A 22,258-nucleotide genomic window follows, 5' to 3' on the forward strand; every position below is an offset into this window, starting at 1 on the left:
CTCTGTGACCAAATCTCACAGGATGGTATATGAAAAACTGCTCTATTTCCTAAGTGAATTCCAGTGCTGACTCCAGTATAAATGGCTTGGTTCTGGGCCTTGTTTGTGTCTATTTGCCTGTCCCTGGACCAATCTCACTCTCTTATTTATACTTGTTTCATACCATTTTGGTCAGAGTGAAAATTTAAGACTTGCTTTGTGACCTAAACATATGGTCTACCCTGGAGAATGTTCTGTGTGTGCTTGAGAAGAACATGTATTCTGCTGCTTTTGAATGTTCTGTTTATGTCCATTAGGACCATTTAACTTAAATTGTCATTAAAGTCTGTTTTTTTTCTTATTAATTTTTATATGATTATTTATTTATTGTTGAAAGTGGGTTATTGAAGTCTCCTACTCTTGTTACATTGTTGTCTGTTTCTCTTTTCTGATCCATTAATAATTGTATTTTAATCAAATATATTGAGATGCTCTAACAGTCATTGATTTCAACAGTGCCCTGGGGCATAAATTTCTCTACAAAGAAATCCAATAAAGTTGTGACTTCTGTGGGATAGCTTCTGAGGTCGGTGTTTGATATTTGTTCTGACTCCAAGAGGGCACCTCTCAACTGTCTTATTCTCTGATTTTTAGTTGCAAACTAGTCAACCTTTAGTTTAGGCTATATCTTCATTAGATTCATGAAAAGTAACTCCCAGTTTTCTTTCACTGCAACCTCTACTGCTCTGAGAGTACCTTTCTGTAATTATTTTCAGTTACTGAAACGATCAGTGACAGTGGAATAAAAGTTCAGTGTTTTTTAACATTTCTCATGTTCCAGGAATCAGTTGGGTGTTAACATGGGAAATGATGTAATTCAGTCTCTCGATGTAAGTGATGAAGAATTAGAAGCTCAAAAGAGTATGTCATTGGACAAGGCTACAGATCAAGCCCCAGCATTCCAACTTTATGACAATCAAAACTGCTTTTCCCACCCTTTGATGCATATTCACTAACTGAGCTCCAGAGTTCTCTGATCAAGTGAAATGTTGCTCTGTAAGGAGGACTTTTAGAAGAGGAAATATTAAATTGAGGTGTGTGAAATGCATAGAATGAAGGTCCACTCAATTTTTATTGCAGATAATATTCTGATCTCAGAAAAACTAATATTTTCTGGATTTTTGAACTTACACAGAACTAAATTTGGATCCTAATAATCATGAGTTCTTTTTATATAAAGAAGTCATATATGAAGTCTTTTTATATATGATTTATTATTATATAATAAATATATAATAGTATGTTTCTTAAATTCAGTCATTCTTAGTCTCTTATTCATTTATTGATTATTTGCCTAGCTAGTTATTGCATGCTAAGAACTATTCTGGGTGCTACAGATTCAGCAGTTAAGAAAAATGCAAGACTGTCATGATGATTAATAGAGAGAGAGAATACATCTGGAAGCGCTGCTTCTCTAGAGCTAAATCATCAGCATGTGGTAATGCAACTTTCACTCAAATCGTCCTGTGACAAGCAGCAGGTGGGGTTGTGGACTTTTTCACAATTTCCATCTTGTCCACCACAGGTACGTATACATCAGAAGCAGGGAAAGTTCAGCGTCATAACTGTTTCCTCCTCTTTAAAACCTGAGCAGGGACTTCCCACAGATGTACAAAAAATGTGTATATATGCTCAGTCTGCGACCTCATGGAGTATAGCCTGCCAGCCTCCTCTGTCCATAGGATTTTCCAGGCAGAAATACTAAAGTGTTCTTGCCATGCCCTTTTCCAGGGGATCTTCCTGACCCAGGGATCAAACCCGCATCTCTTGCATCTCCAGCATTGGGAGGCAGATTCTTTACCACTGAGCCACCTGGGAAGCCCAGAACTTAAATACCACATACTCTGCTTCAAACTACAAAATGTGGCTTCTTGGTTCTTAAACATGGAATATTATTATTTCCCTATGACACTAGGTTGTCAGCCACTCCTCTCATCATATATTAGTCATTCCATCCCTTCTCCACCTTCTCCCCAAGACCTGGGATCAGATTAGACCTTCTTAAAAGATTCATCTGCATAGAGACGAGTGATGCTGCTTCATTTTCTTTTCCTATTGGTTAAAGACAAAGTTCGAAGGGATGGGGATTTCTGGAAATGCTTTTCTTTCTTAAAATACCTCAATGTGAAAAGCTCTAATACCTTCCTAAAAAGGAATTAACCTGGACCTGAATGAAAGGATGAGGCAGATTCTGGGTTTGAGTGCTGAGCCTGTAGATGCTGTCTTTGAAAAGATATGGTTCAGAACAGCAAGGAAAAATAAATAACCATGAATCACACAAGCAAAAATAGTACTGGCTCAGGGGTTGGAAGTACTGGAGGAATGAGGGGTAATGTAATTTAAGGAGAAGCCCTGATTGACTGGAATGAATGTCCACATTGAAGAACAGTGTGGGATAAGAGAAGACAGACAAAATAATGCTATTGCAATAGTCCTAGTATTAGTCTGGTTTCAAGATTCTGCGAGAAAGGGACAAGTTATGAGTTATGTGCTGAAAGGAGTTTGTGAAAAGAAACAGGATATGACCTATGTGGATTGCCAAGAACTCTCCCCTTTCGGTTTTAAGCATGATTTAGATAGGTGTAGAGCGCTATAAGGGCTTCCCAGGTGGCGCTAACTGCTTGCCTGCCAATTGGGGAGATGTAAAAGACACGGACTCTATTCCTAGGTCAGGAAGATCCCTTGGAGGAGGGCATGGCAACCCACTCCAGTATTCTTGCCAGGAAAATTCCATGGACAGAGGAGCCTGGCGGGCTACAGTCCATGGGGTCACAAAGAGTTGGGCACAACTGAAGTGACTTAGCATGCGCGTGTACACCCCCCCCCCCCCCACACACACACATGCAGAGTGCTGTAATCAAGATATCTGTTTCTTTTCGAGCATCTCTGGAAAGCCCCTGGATGGGATTAAGTGGAAAGGAAATTACTCTGATACTAGTATCTCACTGGGTAAAAATTTAATCTCTGTGGTGGGGAGAAGACGGAAAGGGGAGAGAGGTGTTAAGGGCTATCTCTCCACCTGCTGGTTATCATGAGAAAGTGCAGGGACAATGATGGGAAGAGAAATCAGTAGTTCCAGGTCCCGATTAAGCATTTTTCAATTATCTCATTTAATCTTTATAACAAATCTGCAAATAACATTTTATACTATTTTTCAAACGTGATAGTAGGAGTAAATGATTTCTATCATGATTTCAAAAAGAAAGGAAGATTCTTTCTCTGGAAGCTATAAATTAGTAAAAGTGTATTAGTGTTGAAAATTGAGCAAAGTATTCTTCAAGGCTTCAAGGTAAAGAAACTGTCTGCCAGTGCAGGAGACATAGGAGACTCGGGTTTGACACCCGGGTCAGGAATATCCCCTGGAGGAGGTCATGGTAACCCCCTCCAGTACTCTTGCCTGGAGAATCCCCTGGACAGAGGAGCTTGGTGGGCTGCAGTCCAAAGGGGCACAAAGAGTCACTCATGACTGAAGTGACTTAGCACACACTTAGCATACACTTAGCACACACACACATTCTTCAAGGTGCTGGCATTGCCAGCATGAATGGGACCTACAGATCTTGTTCCTAGGAGCTCAGAGCCTACCTACTTTTGATATAATGCACTGTAACAAGACCTGTGATAGATTTGCAGTTAACTGAAAATATAATGTGATATGAAACAGCTATTTCAAGGTTATGATGAGAACTAAATGAACTAAAGCTTCTGGAAGTACATAACTCAGTGCCTTGTAGAAAATAAATGATGATTTGTTATTTGATTTTCCCTTCATTTGTCTGTGAAACCAGAGTTGGGACAGTAGACCTCATTCACAGTCCCCATCTCTTCTAGGCTAGGAATAGTGCGGAGATACCAACTCATAGCTTTTTATTCGTGCTTTTAAATCATAGGCAGGGACTTCTCACATAGCTTGAAAAGTCAGGCATCATGTCTCTATCATTCTAAATGCCTATCTCCTCCAGTCTTCACTCCACACTTTGCTTTACTCTGCAAACCCTCTTTCCTTGACAACCACCTAACCATGTCCAGGATATTTTTGGTTTTTATTATCAACATCTAACTTAGTCATCCCATCCTTTCCTAATTTCTACCCAAGACTTTAAATAAGTGGTTGTATGTATCTTAGTATCTGCTGGAGATAAGTGATGCTGCCTCATTCTTCATCTCCATTGGTTATATATATAAAAAGCCAGTTAACTGAGAAAGGATGTGGTTTTTCCAGAAAAATCTTTCTCTTTCTCTTTATATTTCTCCAAAGTGACTTACTCAGAAGGAAAGAACCAACACCCAGACTAATATGAGGAATGATCTTTTGGGTGCTGTCTCCAAAAGCAAATAAGAGACACTTATGAAAGACCTCAGGTTCCTCCCTTTTTTATCAAATATTAGTTGTAATACATGCCTGGAAGTCCAAAAATGCATCATATTCCTACTGTGTATTCCCACTGTCATCACACTAATCTCTTTGCCCAACTCATCATAACTAACCTTGGACTGCTAAATGTTTTCCTAGTTAATATTTTTTCTAATCTCATTCCTTCCTTTCTAAACAATGTAACTTCTTTATATTTTTTCAATGCCTTACCTAGGATAGTTTAAACTTTGCATATCGGCTCTGATCGCCCAATGTTACTAAGGAAGAAATTTTAATTCTGTCAAAAGGACTCCTCACTATTTACCACCTCCTGACCATCCCTCCCCCTACACACATGATTTCACTGTGGTTCCTAATCCCCAGATGTCTCTAGACAACCTGAAACATAACCCCTTCCTCTATGTTCTAAGTCTCACTTCCTCCAGAACTCACATCTCTACAAATACTTCCTTTTTGTTGTAAATTATGTCTTTACTTATTTTTAATTATTTTGTTTTATCTTGAAAATTAACATCACCAAGATGTGTTTTGCTTATTTTTTAACAGATGTGTCTATGGTAGGTTTTGTCACATTAAAAAAAATGTTTTATATATCTATCTTTACTATGGGTTTTAATCTTTTTAAAAGTAGAATCTAAGTCATGTGTACATTTTAAGCCTTAGCATTAGAAGAATTCTATGCATATAGGAAGCACTCAAAAAATATTGTGAATTGAATACCCCCAACAAGGGCTTCCCTGGTGGCTCAGTTAGTGAAGAGCCTGCCTGCAATGCAGGAGACCCGGGTCAGGCAGATCCCCTGGAGAAGGAAATGGCAACCCACTCCAGTATTCTTGCCAGGGAAATCCCGTGGACAGAGGAGCCTGGAGGGCTACACAGTTCATGGGGTTGCAACAGTCGGACATGACTTACTGACTAACCCTACCTACCTAACTAGATTGCATGTATAATGTACTTGTACATGTGGTAGGTTCTCAACTAAAATGTACCAAATGGTGATGAATGATTAACGTCATTGCAGGGAAAAGATATGAGGGATAGGCATCAGAATATTTTTCTGACTGTGAGGATATGACATTTGGAAATAAGTGAAAGAGGGACAATCCCACAAAATTGTCTTTTCACCAAATTACTGCTTATTACTGCCAATCTGTGTGACTCCAACAATTTCTCCTATGTAGAGACAGATATTTCTTCCTAGAAAATGAAAGGATAAACTGACTAGTGACCAAAGGTTAACCAGTCCCAGGATCATCTCCCAGATTATCCCCAGTGCTCCTCATTTCATAATTTCTTATTAATCACAAAACATTTTCTGGATTTAGGGTGTTTGGTTTTTTGGATGTCCTTTATTCTACTTTCCCCGACTCCTCAATGTATCTGAAAAAGTCTCATCAAAACATAATTCTGATATAGAATTATCTGTTTCAGAATGTCTTGAGATTGATCTCTTGTCTCTATTCTCCCATACTAGTGGAGAGGTGAAAAGAGACTCTTAAAGGGCAGATTCATTTGCTCCAGGCACCAACACCTTAGCAGACATTGAAAAGTGCCCCTGTGCAAAAGATATTCAATCTTAGAGTATTGACCTGGGATCCTCTCTAGAGACATAGGCAAGAGCAGGCAACATTTTGACCTCTCCCTCTGCCTTGCTAAAGGTGGCAGGCACTATTTTATTTTATTATAGATTTTACTCCAAATTTTTTCCCCTTGGTGAATGCTACTTCACATTTCAACTGACAAGCATCATCTCTGTGCTCTTGATCTGCCTTGCTAAAGCTGGTGGGCACCATCTTTTTATTTTCCGCTTTGCAGGTGCCAACTTCATGCTCTCCGTCTGTCACACTCCACAGATCCAGCGTCTCCCAGAGTGGGGCTCTTACACATGTCTGGTGCTCCTGCTTGTATGACTGGTGCCCTGGTTTGTGCAACTGTGACCAGGGGACCCCTCCAGATTAACTGGTTCTGGTGGCTGTCAGGGTTTACGCTCACAGGTCCTGCAGGACTATAACCAACAGAGAAAGATTTCTTAAATAGCCCCCACCCTTAGGGCACAAAAAGAGACAACAGACCCAGGAGCTCAGTCTTTCTGTGAAGGAAACTTCTAATTTATTATACTTGCAGCCTGAAGGGCAGGGTTCTGATTAAACACACAGCCAAGGGCTAACTGTAAACTTTTCCAGGGACCCCAGAAGGCAGGGGCTGTCTTTGTGCTCTTCCTGTGCCACCCCAGAGCACCGGTGTCTCTCAGAGGGACACTCTTACAAGTGTCTGGTTTTTCATCTGCTTCTTTATTTATTTTTTGTGGCTGCCATTCAGGGATACCTTTTGATCTCTTAACTCTAGTGGCCAAGGGGGCTTCAATCTCTGTATACATTCCCAAGACATTTTATATTTAGGCTTGACAGGTGATACTATGCCAGTGATTCGCCAGAGGTGTGCTGAAGATTCATACATGCCATGAGTTACTCCCAATATTTCAAGGCCTCCTCAAACATTCTTGAAACTATCTCATTTCAGTTCAGTTTAGTTGCTCAGTCATGTCTGACTCTTTGCGACCCCATGGACTGGGGAAGCACGCCAGGCTTCCCTGACCATCACCAACTCCCGGGGCTTGCTCAAACTCATGTTCACTGAGCTGGTGATGCCATCCAACCATCTTATCCTCTGTCATCCCCTTTTCTTCCTGCCTTCAATCTTTCCCAGCATCAGGGTCTTTCCCAATGAGTCAGTTCTTCGTATCAGGTGGCCAAAGATTGGAGCTTCAGCTTCAGCATTCAATATTCCAAAGAATATTCAGTCCTTCCAAATCAATATTCCAATGTTTTCCTTTAGGATTGACTGGTTTGATCTCCTTACAGTCCAAGGGACTCTCAAGAGTCTTCTCTAAACTATTCAGAATATTACAATTCACTTAACAGTTTGAATCGTTATCATGTGATGACTCTACCTTAACTAATAGAAAGCGGCAACCAGAGACACCCTTAGAAGCCTATCTAGGTAAACATTGCAGTGAATTGTCCATACAGGAACATAACAAGGAATTGTTTTGGATGGTGGGAATTCACATGGCTATAAAATCATATAATAGATGAAAAAAAATACAGTCAAGACTAGAGATATTGTAATTAATAAAAGCAAAAGCATTGAAGGAAATGTAGACAGCTAAAAACTTTTAGTGTTTAATTCCTGTTCTGAAAGGAAAATAAACCAACTGCTATGTATTTTGCTTAGATGGCAGAAACAATCTGGTAGGACTGATTCTTCTCATGTTTTTGCATTTTCCATAGCTTAGAACTTTTATTCAGTAAAAAGCAACAAGTAATTGTCATTCCTGGAGAAGCTTAGTATTTTGAGTAGCCATTATGTTATCTTCTGCTGTGATTATTAAAAAGCATTTTTCTCTTGTTATTAATGTAGGCATGGTTTAGATAATTTTTTTAAAATTAACCAGCCACTTCATTCTTATTTTAATAATTTACTGAACTCCTCTCTCTCCTGAAAGTTTTTTTCAAGATCAGGTTCCAAATTCTGAGCTACAGAGACTGACAAGCATCTTTCGCTCCTGGCTCGCCTTTAGCATCTCTGGATGGCTTTTAAATAGCACCAAGTTTTCTTTCTTTACCTTGGTTGTGTAACACATGAAATGAACATGACTTAAAAATGGATGCTAGCAATAATTATTGAGGATCATTTACTTCAGTGCTCTCAAAATTGCTCTACAGTATTGAAAGATTGATTTTTTTTTGACAGATACACCATGGAGGAAGAGATGTCCTTTCCCATTGAGGGAGAATCATTACTAATAAACTTACCTTTTGAGGGTAGAAACTTGTTTATGAGGATGGACTACAAGTGAAATAACTGCTGAAATATTTTATTGTGTATATTGAATAAAACAGACAACATTCCAGATATACACCTGAAATCACTTGGGCAGTTGCTAGTGGAAAATCTAAGTGGAGTTTTGAAAAACAATTAGACCTGTATTTGTACCTAATAAAGAGGTGGATAGTTTGCCATAGCATAATTAGATGAATATTCTGGCGATGCCACTAAACTCAGTGACAGCATCACTTGAAAGATCTTTTCATTCCAGTTAAGTTATTGACTAACTTTAAAATTTCCTTTTGTGTATCAGAGACACCCCTACTTGTCAGGAGGTACAGACTATATAGTCTCCAATCAACAATTATAATTCTGTAATGTCATCTGTTACCAGGAATACTATTTCTTGAGGTGTTCACAGAATCATAGCACTTTTAAGTATTGAAATTCCTGAAAGACTGAAGTGACTTCTTTCCAATTATGAGAAAGTGAAAAGTGAAAGTGAATGTCTCTCAGTCGTGTTCCAATCTTTGCGACCCCATGGACTGTATAGACGAATTCTCCACGCCAGAATACTGGAGTGGGTAACCTTTTCCTTCTCCAGGGGATCTTCCAAACCCAGGGATCGAACCCAGGTCTCCCACATTGCAGGTGGATTCTTTACCAGCTGAGCCACAAAGGGAGCCCTCATTTATGAAAGTTTAAGTAATTTCCCCAAATTTGCACCACTAAGTTACAGTGCAAGTAGGACCAAATTAAAGATCTTCAATTGCAATCATTTTCTCTCCACCTCCTCATCTCCTAACACACTCACATGCATTTGTCAGAACAGCTGTTTTCAAGTGAGAGGAATGAAGGCTCCTGAAGACACAAATGTGTGACCATCACTGACCAGCACAAAGCTAGATCACAATAGGGGCCCAGTTAAAATATTTCATATGCAACTGGGTCAAACTTTAAAGTACTAAATTAAAACAATCCTTTCAGCGGAGAAAATTCTAAGTTTCAGAAGAGGAGCTTCATATTGAATCTCTGACCAGCAACTGATGATGCTGTTTGCCTCCGATGTTGATTGGTTGCCTAAACTGGGCTCACCCAATCCAGGAGCAAATGAGTCCGTTGGTTGGATGTGGGTGGAGGAGGGTCACAGTACCCATTTGAGAGGGACTTGCCTGCTCCTCTCACTCTCTGTCCTCTGCTGTTCTCCAGCATGGTGTGCCTGTATTTCTCTGGAGCCTCCCGGATGGCAGTTCTGACAGTGATGCTAATGGTGCTGAGCCCTCCCTTGGCCTGGGCCAGGGAGACCCGACGTAAGTATATACCTTGGATGGTGACCTATCGTGGGGTGTGGGTTGAGGAACGTAGTTAGCTTTGTCACTATATCCAGGCCAGGTCCCTTAAAAATTGTGATATATTCTTATTGATCACCTGTCTTTATCATATGGATCCTCAGTTCTTTCCACAGTAAAGGAGCCTGGGTGCTTGCCCACTTAATGAGAGTTGTATAAGTTGCCGCCATATATATGAACCATTTCTTTTCAACTCTCCTCCAATAAAACCTATCCAGCCTTGCATTCAATTCTCTTAGGGTCTTAAGATTTATAAATAAGAATGTCAAAATAATTCCTCATACAGCAGTTTCCTTTATTTATTGTGTGTGTGAGTCACTCAGTCGTGTCTGATTCTTTGTGACCCCATGGACTGTAGCCCACCAGGCTCTTCTGTCCATGGGATTCTTCAGGCAAGAATACTGCAGTGGGTACCCATTTCTGTCTCCAGGGGATCTTTCTGACCCAGGGATCGAACCCGGATCTCCCACATTGCAGGCGAACTCTTTATGGTCTTAGCCACCAGTTGTGCCAAAAAAGGGTTTCCTGGGTGGCGCTAGTGATAGAGAACCTGCCTGTCAATGCAAGAGACATAAGATATGGGGTTTGATTCCTGGGTTGGTAAGATCCCCTGGAGAAGGAAGGGCAACCCATTCCAGTATTCTTGCCTGGAGAATCCCGTGGATGGAAGAGCCTGGTGGGCTACAGTCCATGGGGTTGCAAAGGGACAGACTGAAGCGATTTAGCATGCATGCCAAAAAATTTCACCAAAAATGTTTTGTGGATTCAAAAGGAATTAGAAAGATCTCTCCTAGAAGATCCTGTGTTGTGTCCTCAATAGGACCTATGCTGTCTTTCCTTAATATGTAAGAATATATCAAAAGATCTCTCCCCATTAAGCCATTTCCTTTCTCTGGAGCTCCAGTGTTTATAAGGATTGTGTCCCTGTATGGAAGTCCTCTGACAAAAGTTGGGGTTGGTTTTTCTCTCTATTCTGTGGAAAGCACCCTAAAGCTTAAGCAGAGATTCTTAGTACTTGGAATGACTCTATAGATAAGGAGCACTTTATGGGATGTCCTGTGACACTTAAAGAATTCACATATATTCTGAAAACCTGACACAGGTTAGTATTCACCGTGAATCTATTTTGAATCTTTCTGCACAATCAGTTTCTCCTGCGTCTCCCCATTCTCTGCCCTGAACCCATGAGAAAAGATTTAACTAGTGGAGCATAGATTATATAAAATTCTGTTTTTTTAAGTCAACAGCAATCAAATATCAGCCATATAATATTGTTCAAACTATAAACCCTGAGCAGGGTACAGAGTATGAAGGTTGTTTCTATCCCATAGGGTTGAAAGTCAAAAAGCAAGTCAAGAGGGTTCATTGGCCTATTGAGGTCTTGGCCTCAAATTTCATAGCTTCATTTATCATGTAGTCTCTGTTCCTTGATTATTCATGTTAATAAATCTTTCCAGTTATTCCCTACTCCTTTTCCAGTTATGTCATCACCATTATTGAAAATCCCCAAGTTTACACAGACTATCAACGCTATAACAGTCCATTAGATGAGATGAAATTTAGTGAAAATTTCTTTCTTTCTTAAATATCACCTTTTACTTAACTTTGAATGTTTCTTACAACTAGTGGGAGGAGAAAGAGGAAGTTTGTCTGAATTTGTCATAGAAGGTAGAAGGAATTTAATGTGTCATCAGAATAAAAGTGTTGGAGCTGGAGCCCCTTCTGGATGCTTTCCAGGATCCCCACAAAAATCAACTTCCAAAACTCAGGGTTTTTTGTTTAGACCAAAAATCTGTTTTTTTTTTTTTTTTCCTGAACAGCTATTATATATTGGGCTCTGTTCTAGGCCTAGAAAATTCTATTTGAATAGGGAAGAAAAGACCCCTGCTATCATGGAGACAGGAGAGAAAGAAAACAACCCAATAAACTTTAACAAAGGAAAAACATTTCAGAGACAAATAAATGCTCTGAAAAAAATATGTCAGGGTCATGGAACAATGAGAATTGCATTCACCTGATTTCAGTTCAGGTGGCTAGTGAAAATGACATTTAGTTAAAATATGAATGATGGAAAGCCAGTCCTGTGAAGGATGTAAGGAAACAGGGAAAGAATGAAGTGAGGAAGATAGCTGATTTTCTAAAGGGACAAAAAGAAGGCAAGAAAGTGGCTGAAGCATAGAAAGCAAGTTGGCATGTGGAATAAGATAAGGTGAAGATGAAGTCAGGGGACAAATCATATTAGGTCCTGATGGCTGTGGTAAAACATTTACATTTTCTTTAAAAAGATACGTGAATGCTACTGAGGGATTGCTTCCCAGGTGGCGCTAGTGATAAAGAATCTACCTGCAAATTCAGGAGATGTAAGAGATGTAAGAGACTTGGGTTTGATCCCTAGTCAGGAAGGTCGCCTGGAGGAGGAAATGGTAACCGACTCAGTATTCTTGCCTGGGGAATTCCGTGAACAGAGGAGCCTGGCAGGCTACAGTCCATGGGGTCACAAAGAGTCAGACCCGACTTGAGCACAGCACAGCACTGAGGGATTAGGAGGAAAGTCACGTGGTGGTGCTGTTTATTGAATTAGGAAAAGTTTTGAAAGGAACTAATTTGAAGTGGGTGGATAGAAGCATAAGTTTTGTTTATGTTAAGTTTGAAATAATTTACTAACATGTATGTGGAGCCTTCAAGATGTCAGTCGAAAACATCAAATTGGAATTCAAAGGGGGCCAGAGCCGAAGGTATGCGTGTCAGGGTCATTGACATAGGCACTATGTTAAAATATAAGAAAGTAGGGGAAAGAGAGAGTGTGTGTAGATCAGAAAAAGAGAGCAAGGGCCGTGTCCAGAGGGCCAAGGGCTCATGAGCCTGTAAAAGAGCCTGGGAAGGGGTACTGTTGATGTTGGGGAAAACCAAGGGAATGTGATGCACGCACGTGAAGAAAATAGATTTTTCAGGAAGGGAAGGAGTGGCAGTTGTGGTGAGTTTGACTAAGGAGGGTTAAGTGAGAACAGGACAGAGCAGTCAGCACTGGGTTTGGCGGACTTGATGCTTACAGTCAACAGAACATACAAGACAGGAGCTAGATTGGACACTTTGAAGAAAGAAGGAGAGCTGAAGAGTGAGGGATGGATTACAGATGCCACATTTGAGTAGCTTAAATCAGGGGGAGACTGTGCCCTAGAAACAGAGTAAGCTGGACCTAAAGTATAAGAATAAAAGAACCTGAAGAAATGCTGGGAGGACTTGAGAACCAGAGAGGTTCAGTCACCAGCAAAAAACACTAGCATGCCCTTGTATGTATGCAGGGGTGACTGGTTATGGAAAAAATCATTGATTCATACAACCTTATATTTATTAGTGACCTAGAGTACAACAGTTATTCTCCTAGCTGATGAGGATGGAGTAACAAACGAAACAACCCAATCTCTATCAGCATGGAACATCAAAACACTTCATAGTTGTTACATACCAGGCCCATAAATTTCAGTATATAATTCTTATAACTATCCTATCAAATCTGTAGCAATTAAAATATATCTAGGGTTTCCCTGGTCGCTCAGATGGTAAAGTATCTGCCTGCAATGCAGGAGACCCAGGTTCAATCCCTGGGTCAGGAAGATCCCCTGGAGAAGGAAATGGCAACCCACTCCAGTACTTTTGCCTGGAAAATTCCATGGACGGAAGAGCCTGGTAGACTACAGTCCATGGGGTTGCAAAGAGTTGGTCACGAGTGAGCGACTTCACTTTCACTTTCATGGAATCTAATATTCAGATAGTTTCAATAATGTACCCAGTGTCACATAGCTGCTGCTAGAGCCCAGATTATATTGTGTGAAGCTGAGTTTATGGAAATTCCTTTTCTTTTATGTCTGCATACTCTATTTGTGTTAGATTCATATATATATATATTTATTTTATAGAAAGCAATGTTTCTGCTCTTTTGTGCTAAAAATGGTAATTAGTGATAAAATTAATTGAAGACAATAGCCAAATGATTATGAAGATATCATTTGCTTTAGAAAGTAAACAAATAGATCTTGTGAGCTTACATTCATAGGGTTTATAAAATTAAAATGGCAATGTATTTCTGGATGTAACACAGGGACCATCCAATCCAGCCTCCTCTGAAATGAAGGAATCCTCTTATTAACCATAAAAAAAACCAAAACAAAAACAAAATGGCAATGTATTTATTGAGTACTTATAATAGGAACAGCACTAGAAAGGGTACTAGAAGCAATAAATAGGAGGAATATTCATTAATTTTGCATTTATTTTACAAGTTTCATAGGGGTTTGCACTATGTGCATTCTGTCATGGGCATGTGAAGAAGAAGAAAAAGAAGTATTAAATGTACTCCTTCTGAAAGTTTGTTAGCAAGTTGGGCTAAGGCTGCCAAATATAACATAGGATCCAGTTAAATTTAAATTTCAGCTAAACAACAATAATTTCTGAAATACAAATTTAACTGGGAAACCTATATTTTAATTTACTAAATTGGCAACCTTAAATTGGGCACATGAGTTGCAGTAACAGTGCTAACCATATAAGCTACCATAAAAAAAAAATTGACTTCACATAGTTTTATTTTTTAACTTTGTCATTGACAAGAAGGTATTAGAGAATTTCTGAATATTAAGATAGACTTGATCTGATTTACAGTGCACTTTCCGCCATCATTTATAAGTGAAGGTCTCTTCTCAGAGTCTGAAGAATTGCTCATTTCTTGTTAACTATCTAAATGAGGTCATTTTCTCCCTTACTTTCTTCCTTTCCAAAGGGACTTGACTAAGAAATAAGAATTCTCTGTTTGACCAAGGCTGATAATTTAATGCCTACTGGTATTATTGGGAATAGGAGACAAAGTTAGAAAATGAATTATTTGGGGCTTTGAATGGGAATAAAATGTCTGTGACTGTAGTTTACTCCTATACAATAGACAAGTAGTGGGCCAGTGGCAGAGAAATTAAGAAGAAAGATGATGTGAAGGATAAATTACATGACTTTGTAATTTGTTGGTGAGGGAAACAAATAAGGCTTTGTACTGAATAAATGTGTTTTACTGGAAAAGTAACTCTCCACTGGGACTGGATTCTTAAAAAGTATAGATTTGATGTAGGGCCAAGACAGACTATTGGCAAAACTTTCAATGTAATTCTCAGCTGCTCCAAAATTGCCAGTGGTTTTTGCAGTGTAGATTTTTTCAGATGGTTTATACCGGTGGAGCTTATCTGGTCACAGACCTCCACTCCTTACCCCTACTCCTTGACTCCTAAATGTTTGGAAATATCTGGAGCCATTGTTGGTTGTTACACTGAGGGTTTCTTCTGACATCCACTGTGTAGGGGCCACAGAATGCTGCTAGACAGCCTACCATGTACCGAACAGACCCCACCCCAACCCTCAGAGCCATATTTGACCCCTTAACTCATCAAGTCAGATTTGCCAATTGAGATTTGTCACCAATTTTAAAAAAATCTGCTTTTCTGAGCTTTCTTAATTTGAAAATACAAAAAAGAGATTGTAGCACTGTATTAGGGTTATGGTTTTAATTTCCTTAAAGCTCCTCAGTAGTTCTCCTTACATGTAGTATAAAGTCAAAATCCTAACATCACCTACAGGACTTTTAAGTAACTGGCTCAAGTACTTGATTTCTCCTGTATAGTCTTTTACCTCCTCCCTCTCACTCTCTGCACTTCAATGAAATATTTTTTCCAGTTATTTAAAGAAGTCCATCACTTCTTCCAAGCTTTTGTACATGTACAAAATACAGACATATGAAATGCATCTCCCTTTTACCCTGAACATGTGCACAAACCCCCAGTTTCCTCCCTCAGTGCACGCCAACTTAGCCTTTCATGTTACATTAAATGTCACTCTTAGAGACCACTTTTTGGCACCTAATATAATTTAGGCCATCCTATAATTGTTACAGAACTCTAACACTTCTGATATTTCTCACTCTTGTATAAATTCTTTTATGGTTTAATTTTGCCTGTCATTTTCACTAAAATTTAGGTTCCATGATTGGAGGGGACATGTCTGTTTTTGTTTCTTTGGATTCTCAGAGAGTAGCACAGGCCTGTGGCAAGGTCAGCCCTGGCCAAACATTTGCAAAATGAGGTGAACATGTTTGCTGCTGCTGCTGCTAAGTCGCTTCAGTCATGTCCGACTCTGTGCGACCCCATAGACGGTAGCCCACCAGGCTCCCCCATCCCTGGGATTCTGCAGGCAAGAACACTGGAGTGGGTTGCCATTTCCTTCTCTAATGCAGGAAAGTGAAAAGTGAAAGTGAAGTCGCTCAGTCATGTCTGACTCTTAGCGACCCCATGGACTGCAGCCCACCAGGCCCCTCCGTCCATGGGATTTTCCAGGCAAGAGTACTGAACATGTTTAAGGAACTGTTGAAAGAGCTGTAGGATGACGGGAGAGTGCTGGTTTTCTGGTGGAGGCTTCTAGGAAGAGGTGGTGAAGGGGTAAATCCTTTAAGTCCTCGGGCTTAGAGGACTCAGACATAGAGGGCTCCAGCCAAGCATGGAAGCTGGACTAGGTCGGGAAAGGCTTGGATGAGAGAGATTTCCCCTGGCCTCCCGTAGCCTCCGTCATTAGAGTGAAGATGAAAGAACTCAAGGCGTGCTGGTAGTTGGGGTGCCCGTGGAGCCAGTGAGGGGGTTAGGGCTAGTCCTAGCGGCCCCAGCTGAGCCTGGGCGTCCCGCAATGGTGGGTGTCGCCCCTGCCCCATCTCTCATTAGCCTCTCCCCAGGAGTCCGCTTTTGTGACCAGATCTATCCTGTCTCTGCAGCACATTACCTGCAATATTTCAAGGGCGAGTGTCATTTCTCCAACGGGACGGAGCGGGTGCGGCTCCTGGTCAGAAGCATCTATAACGGAGAAGAGTACGTGCGCTTCGACAGTGACGTGGGCGAGTACCGGGCGGTGACCGAGCTGGGGCGGCCGTCCGCCAAGTACTATAACAGCCAGAAGGACGTCTTGGAGCGGAGGCGGGCCGAGGTGGACACGGTGTGCAGACACAACTACGGGATTCTTGACAGTTTCGCTGTGCAGCGGCGAGGTGAGTGCGGGGGTGGGCAGCCAGGGGGTGGGGGGCAGTGTGTGTGTGTGAGAGAGAGAGAGAGAGTGGGAGAGAGAGATAAAGAGACACAGAGAGAGAGAAACAGACCGACAGCGACAGAGATACTTCACTCAGTCCGGGGCGACTGTGAAGGACTGTGAGCGAGCACAAGTTAGGAGGGTTCCTGTGAGAGCGTGTTGCCAGCAGACGCTGTGATTTTGTCAGTGTGTGCTCGTGAGACGGGAGAGGCAGAGAGAGACAGGGCCAGAGACAGAGGCAGACTGGTCCAGGGTAAGTATTAATATGTAGGATGTGAGCAAGTAGCAGTTGGGGTTCCTGTGACAGTGTGTTGTTGGGGAGACAGTGTGTGAGTTTGTCAGGGACTGTTGAGGGGAGTGTGTGTGTGTGAAGTGGGACGAAGAGAAGAGTGTGTGTGACGGGAACAGTGCTCTGGGGTCTGAGTGGATCTGGAGGGAGGGAAGGTGTTGGGGAGGGGTGCAGGAGGGAGGTTAAGAATTTGCCCATTTTTTCTAGTTTGCTCATTTTATTGGTGAATATTTGCTTGTAGTAGTCTCTTATGATTGATCCTTTGCATTCTGTGGTGTCTGTTGTAACTTCCTTCTTGTTTTCTAATTTTATTGATTTGACTCCTCTCCACCCCTCCCTTTTTTATTAATTTGAGTCTGGCTAAAAGTTTATTAATTTTATTTGTCTTCTCAAGAATCAGTTTTCAGTTTCATTGATCTTTGCTGTGGTTTTCTTCCTCTCTATTTCATCTATTTATGTTTTGGTCTTTATGATTTCTTTCCTTCCACTAACTTTGCATTTTGTTTGTTCTTCTTTCTCTAAAGTTGTAAGGTTAGGTTGTTTATTTGGGATCTCTCTTGTTTCTGAGTTAAGATGGTACTGCTATAAACTTCCCTATTAGAACCGCTCCTGCTGTGTCCCACAGGTTGTGGATTGTTGCATTTGCCTTGTCATTTGTTTCTAGGTATTTTTTTATTTCTTCTTTAATTTCTTCATTAATCCATTGATTATTCAGTAACATACTGTTTAGCCTCCATGTGTTTGTGTTTTTACAGTTTTTTTCCCCCCTGTAATTGATTTCTTATCTCACAGTGTTGTGGTTGGAAAAAATGCTTTAGATTAATCTGAAATCTTTCATCTTATGATATTGTAAAAATGTCTTTTCCTCAGATTTCATTTTATTTTTTCAAGAAAATGTCTTTATTGACCCTGTTAGCGTTAGGGATTGTATCAGGTACTAGGTATACATATTAATGAGTCTCCCATCCTGTTTTGAACTCAAATATGAGCTTAAAAAGAAAGAAAAATGTAAAATAATAATAGTTCCAATAGTAAATATGTTCATTTTGCAAAGGAGATGGGTTGATCAGTGATATGTAAGAATTTATATAAATTAAAAAAAAATTAATGGCTTTCTCTCTCCTTCAGGACTCACCTTTTTCTCGAGATTTAATCACAGAGTACAATCACATTCATCTTTTGTAGGGTAGAACCATTTCTGAGATATTCTAAGATATGAGTGCCTTGAGAGAGCTTTCCCAGGATTTCATCCTTTCTCTCCACACCTGTCCCACTGCTTTTCCCCAATTTATCCACATGGCTTTGAATAAACGAGGATAATAATAGCTAACATATATTGTAGGGTAAATTCCAGTTATTGTGTCACATACTTTAGGTATATTAATCCTCACATAATGAATGCTAAGAGATAAGTTAGTACTATTATCCTCCTTTATAGATGAGAAAGTCAAGGCACAGGGGAATGTAAAAATTCTCCCAGCGACAATTAGTAAGAAGTAGAAACTAGATGTGAACCAAGGCAGTCTGGCTTCACAAATTATGCTTTTAATTAGTATGCTATATGCCTTGCAAAGATGTGTAAACATTTCAACAATGACTAACTATTTCACTGCATGAGAAAACACATATTTTCTCAACATCTTTCAAACTAATGGTCCAGTGTGTAAATGTTAAAGATAAAGCTCATGGCACTAATTCCTCTTGTGCCACTGGGCCTACCCACGGCTGCAGTCTGAACTTGAGAGTGGGGGCTGAAAGGCAGCTAACCAAGGAGACTTACTCTGTTGTCCTCACTAATTCCCTCCACCTTTTCTTTCCCAGTGGAGCCTACAGTGACCGTGTATCCTGCAAAGACGCAGCCCTTGCAGCACCACAACCTCCTGGTCTGCTCCGTGAACGGTTTCTACCCAGGACACATTGAAGTCAAGTGGTTCCGGAATGGCCATGAAGAGGAGGCTGGGGTCATCTCCACAGGCCTTATCCAGAATGGAGACTGGACCTTCCAGACCATGGTGATGCTTGAAACAGTTCCTCAGGGTGGAGAGGTCTACACCTGCCAAGTGGATCACCCCAGCCAGACGAGCCCTATCACAGTAGAATGGAGTGAGCTTTCTGATCTCATAAATTCCTCACCCACCATGGAGGGGGCTTGCTTTCCCATGAGTGTCCCTTGAGTGTCTTCACTACGTGTTCATTTGCTCCTTGTTCTCCTGTCCTTCAGCTGAGGTTATTGGGAGAGCCCTGAGATAGCCTATTATAGAAATCCTCTGATAGTTTACAGATATCCTGGGATAGTTTCTCCAAATACCTACCCCCCCTGAGGAGGCACTTCTGCCTGACAAGGTAAAAGAGGTGTCCCTGTTCTGAGCTTCCTGTGATATCACAAGTCATGGACACTTCATGGCCCTGGGCACCAGTCCCCTGCCTCAGATTGGGCTTCTGACACTGTTGCTCTGAGTTCTTCACTGTGATCTGAAAAGACATGCATCCTCTACAGTGTAAGGATGTGCTTGACATGAGTGGAGTCCAACCTCAGCTATGCCTTTTATTACATCTGTCACCCTAGACAAGCTACTTAACCTCATTGAGTCCTTGGCTCCTCTTCCATTAGATGTTGAAGTCATGTGACCTAATAGCATGCTAATAGCATGACCTAATAGCATGGCTGTGATATTTAAATAAGTTCACTGTCTGAACTTAGTAGCTACTAAATGTGATTTTTAATCTCTTTTCCAGAAATGGCCAATTCTTCTGATTCTTCCAGGGCAGACTTCTTTCCTCATTCTCTTAGTTCACAATTTCAGCGTCACAATTAGAGAAGAGAATTTGGGATAAAAATGACTAAAACTGGCTTCTTTTCTCAGGGGCACGATCTGACTCTGCTCAGAGCAAGATGATGAGTGGAGTTGGGGGCTTTGTTCTGGGTCTGCTCTTCCTTGCAGTGGGGCTCTTCATCTACTTCAGGAATCAGAAAGGTAAGGAGCCTTTAGGCAACTGAGCTTCCTCACTGACTTTTGGAGGAAGACATATGGTTTTGCTCAAGTGAGTTCTCTGTATATCAGTGGCTTCTTCTAAAGGTTATTTCCCCAACTGACCTTGATATCCCAGAGATCCAGAAATCTGTAGTCCATGGTTACTTATGGGTGAAACATAAGAGTTTGTGGCTTGTAGAGATAAGGAAAGGTTAACAGGCATGGGGATTTGGGGTGGAGATCCTAGGACAAATGCAGGAAGAGACAATAAGGCTGACTTAATTGCATTGGATTGGTATGAGAGAAACTTCATGGGTCAGATGCTTGCAGTGTTTGCCCTCATATAAACCCTGGCATCAGCTATTGTGGGTTATGGTGTTGGGAAGATCTCTGGGGGGGGGGGCCCTGGGGCTTGGGACATTGTGTTTTGGGGATGGATCAACCTCTATATCTTTTAAGTATATATCTTCTTTTGTCTCTCCTAGGACGCCCTACACTTCAGCCAACAGGTAATGCTTTTTGTCTTTTAAAATTGTATTAGTCTCCCTAGAACAGATGGTAGAGGTGACAAGACAGAGGAAGAAATAATGAAAGACTTTGGACCTGACTTCTTGTCAGGCAGTTTACATTAAAGCTTCTTCTTTCAACTAAATAAAAGGCTTGTGCTCTAAAGTAGCTTTGGCTCAGGAAACTTAAGAATTTTTTCCCCTTCTAACTTTAACACTTTAATATTAACCTTAACTTTGCCCTGAGAGAGGAGAAAAGGAGCTGCCTGTAGAGTTATGTCTGGAAACAACCCTCTCCTCTGTCTCTTGCAGGGCTCCTGAGCTGAAGTGAAGAGGGTCACACTCAAGGAAGAACCTTCTGTCCCCCCTTCTTCACAGCATGAAAAGGTTTCCTGCTTAGCGCTAACTCTTCCACAATGACGTACTTTCTCAGGATCTCATTTGCTTCTGGCTCAGTGACCCGGTAGAAACTGTCCTCCTTGATGGCTTTCTCAGTCACCCCTGCCCCCCTGCCCTCAGCCTTTGACCTGGGAGTTCTCAATATTGATTCCAGTACCTTATGTTCTTTCTTCCTCGGTCCCTTTGTTTTCAACTTCTGCTATTTCCTGTGCATCTGAGCTCATCTTCTGTTCATTTTACTTTATAATGTGTTCCCTCAAATAAATACGCAGTGAAAATCATCTGCTTCATACATCTTCAAAGAAAGAAGTCAAAGAAAAGATAAAGGGAAGAGTACATCACACCACAATAACGTTTTTATTTATATTCCTGAATTTTGGTCACCTGTGGATCTAGAAAATTTCCTTTCTTCCTTTGTTTTTCTGTTGGATTTTCTGCATTCTGTTATTAGACATGTTTTCCTGAGCTAGCCCTTAATGAACCCATTTTCCTGAGAAAGCCCTTAAAGAACCCATTTCATGATGGTCCCCTACATCTCTGCATTTTCAAAGACAAGTTTCTTTACACTGTTGGATACAGAATTGGGACAACAAATGTAAGAAATGCAGGTAACTTGTACGGATGTGATGCCCTCAATATTTTTGTAATCATGCTCTTTTTGTCTCTTTTTCACTGATTTTTTAAAAGAGTTATATAAACTAGGGTACTTCTTGAACTATTTTTTTGTTAGACTGATAGTGGGCTATAATGCTTCAATCTTTTTCTGTCTCTCCAATAAACATCATTGATGTGCTGATTCTTTGACTGGCATGCATTCTTCCCTGTAAATAGTTCTCAGAAGTCTATCAGGACAAAGCCACAAGTCGATAACATGCATTTCTGAGGCCCTCCAGTTTCTGTTACAAACTTACTGTCTGTCACAGGGAAATCCCATATGGGTCTTCTCATAAATCAGAGGCCATGCTGGGAAGCAAAAGGGATTATATGAATACAGTGATGTACATCCAACAATGGAATACTCTGCATCTTTAGAAAGAAATGAGACTGTCTTTCTATGGAGTAATCTCCAAAATTCACTTTCATATGTACAGAAGTGTGTATACCATACACAGCATTTTGTTTAATAAGGTAGAAGAGGATAATAAGAACATGTAACTAAAGCCATTCATTCAATCTGTCTATATATCATCTACTTACATTCATAAGTAGAGACAAAGGAAGGATTTTTTTTAATGTTGCTTTTACAGCAGAATGAGGGGATATGTTGAAGGGGACAAAGATGAAAGCTGAACTTTTCCAAATAAATCTTATTTAATATTTTAACTTGAGGCAGTTTTGAATATTTTTGTAATAAAATTTAAATAATATGTGAAAGGTGATATTGAAAACTAAAC

The 22,258-nt window shown here is 40.6% G+C and overlaps 1 protein-coding gene across 1 annotated transcript; it reads left to right on the forward strand.

Annotated features, from left to right (window-relative positions):
- The first annotated feature begins 9,376 nt into the window (after nt 1–9,376).
- LOC136151796 (DLA class II histocompatibility antigen, DR-1 beta chain-like) lies at nt 9,377–21,962 on the forward strand. The gene is made up of 6 exons (XM_065913218.1): nt 9,377–9,552; nt 16,391–16,660; nt 18,809–19,090; nt 19,852–19,962; nt 20,445–20,468; nt 20,778–21,962. The coding sequence occupies exons 1-6, from the start codon at nt 9,453–9,455 to the stop codon at nt 20,789–20,791; spliced, it is 801 nt and encodes a 266-aa protein (XP_065769290.1). The 5' UTR covers nt 9,377–9,452; the 3' UTR covers nt 20,792–21,962.
- The last annotated feature ends 296 nt before the right edge of the window (nt 21,963–22,258 follow it).

Source organism: Muntiacus reevesi, chromosome 20 (assembly GCF_963930625.1).
Source record: "Muntiacus reevesi chromosome 20, mMunRee1.1, whole genome shotgun sequence".
Taxonomy (NCBI): domain Eukaryota; kingdom Metazoa; phylum Chordata; class Mammalia; order Artiodactyla; family Cervidae; genus Muntiacus; species Muntiacus reevesi.

Excerpts from the sequence above, each read along its gene's own strand:
- LOC136151796 (XM_065913218.1), top strand. The coding sequence starts at position 9,453 with ATGGTGTGCCTGTATTTCTCTGGAGCCTCCCGGATGGCAGTTCTGACA. Across the intron at positions 9,553-16,390 it reads CTGGGCCAGGGAGACCCGAC|CACATTACCTGCAATATTTC; the intron begins GTAAGTATATAC and ends CTGTCTCTGCAG. Across the intron at positions 19,963-20,444 it reads CTACTTCAGGAATCAGAAAG|GACGCCCTACACTTCAGCCA; the intron begins GTAAGGAGCCTT and ends TGTCTCTCCTAG.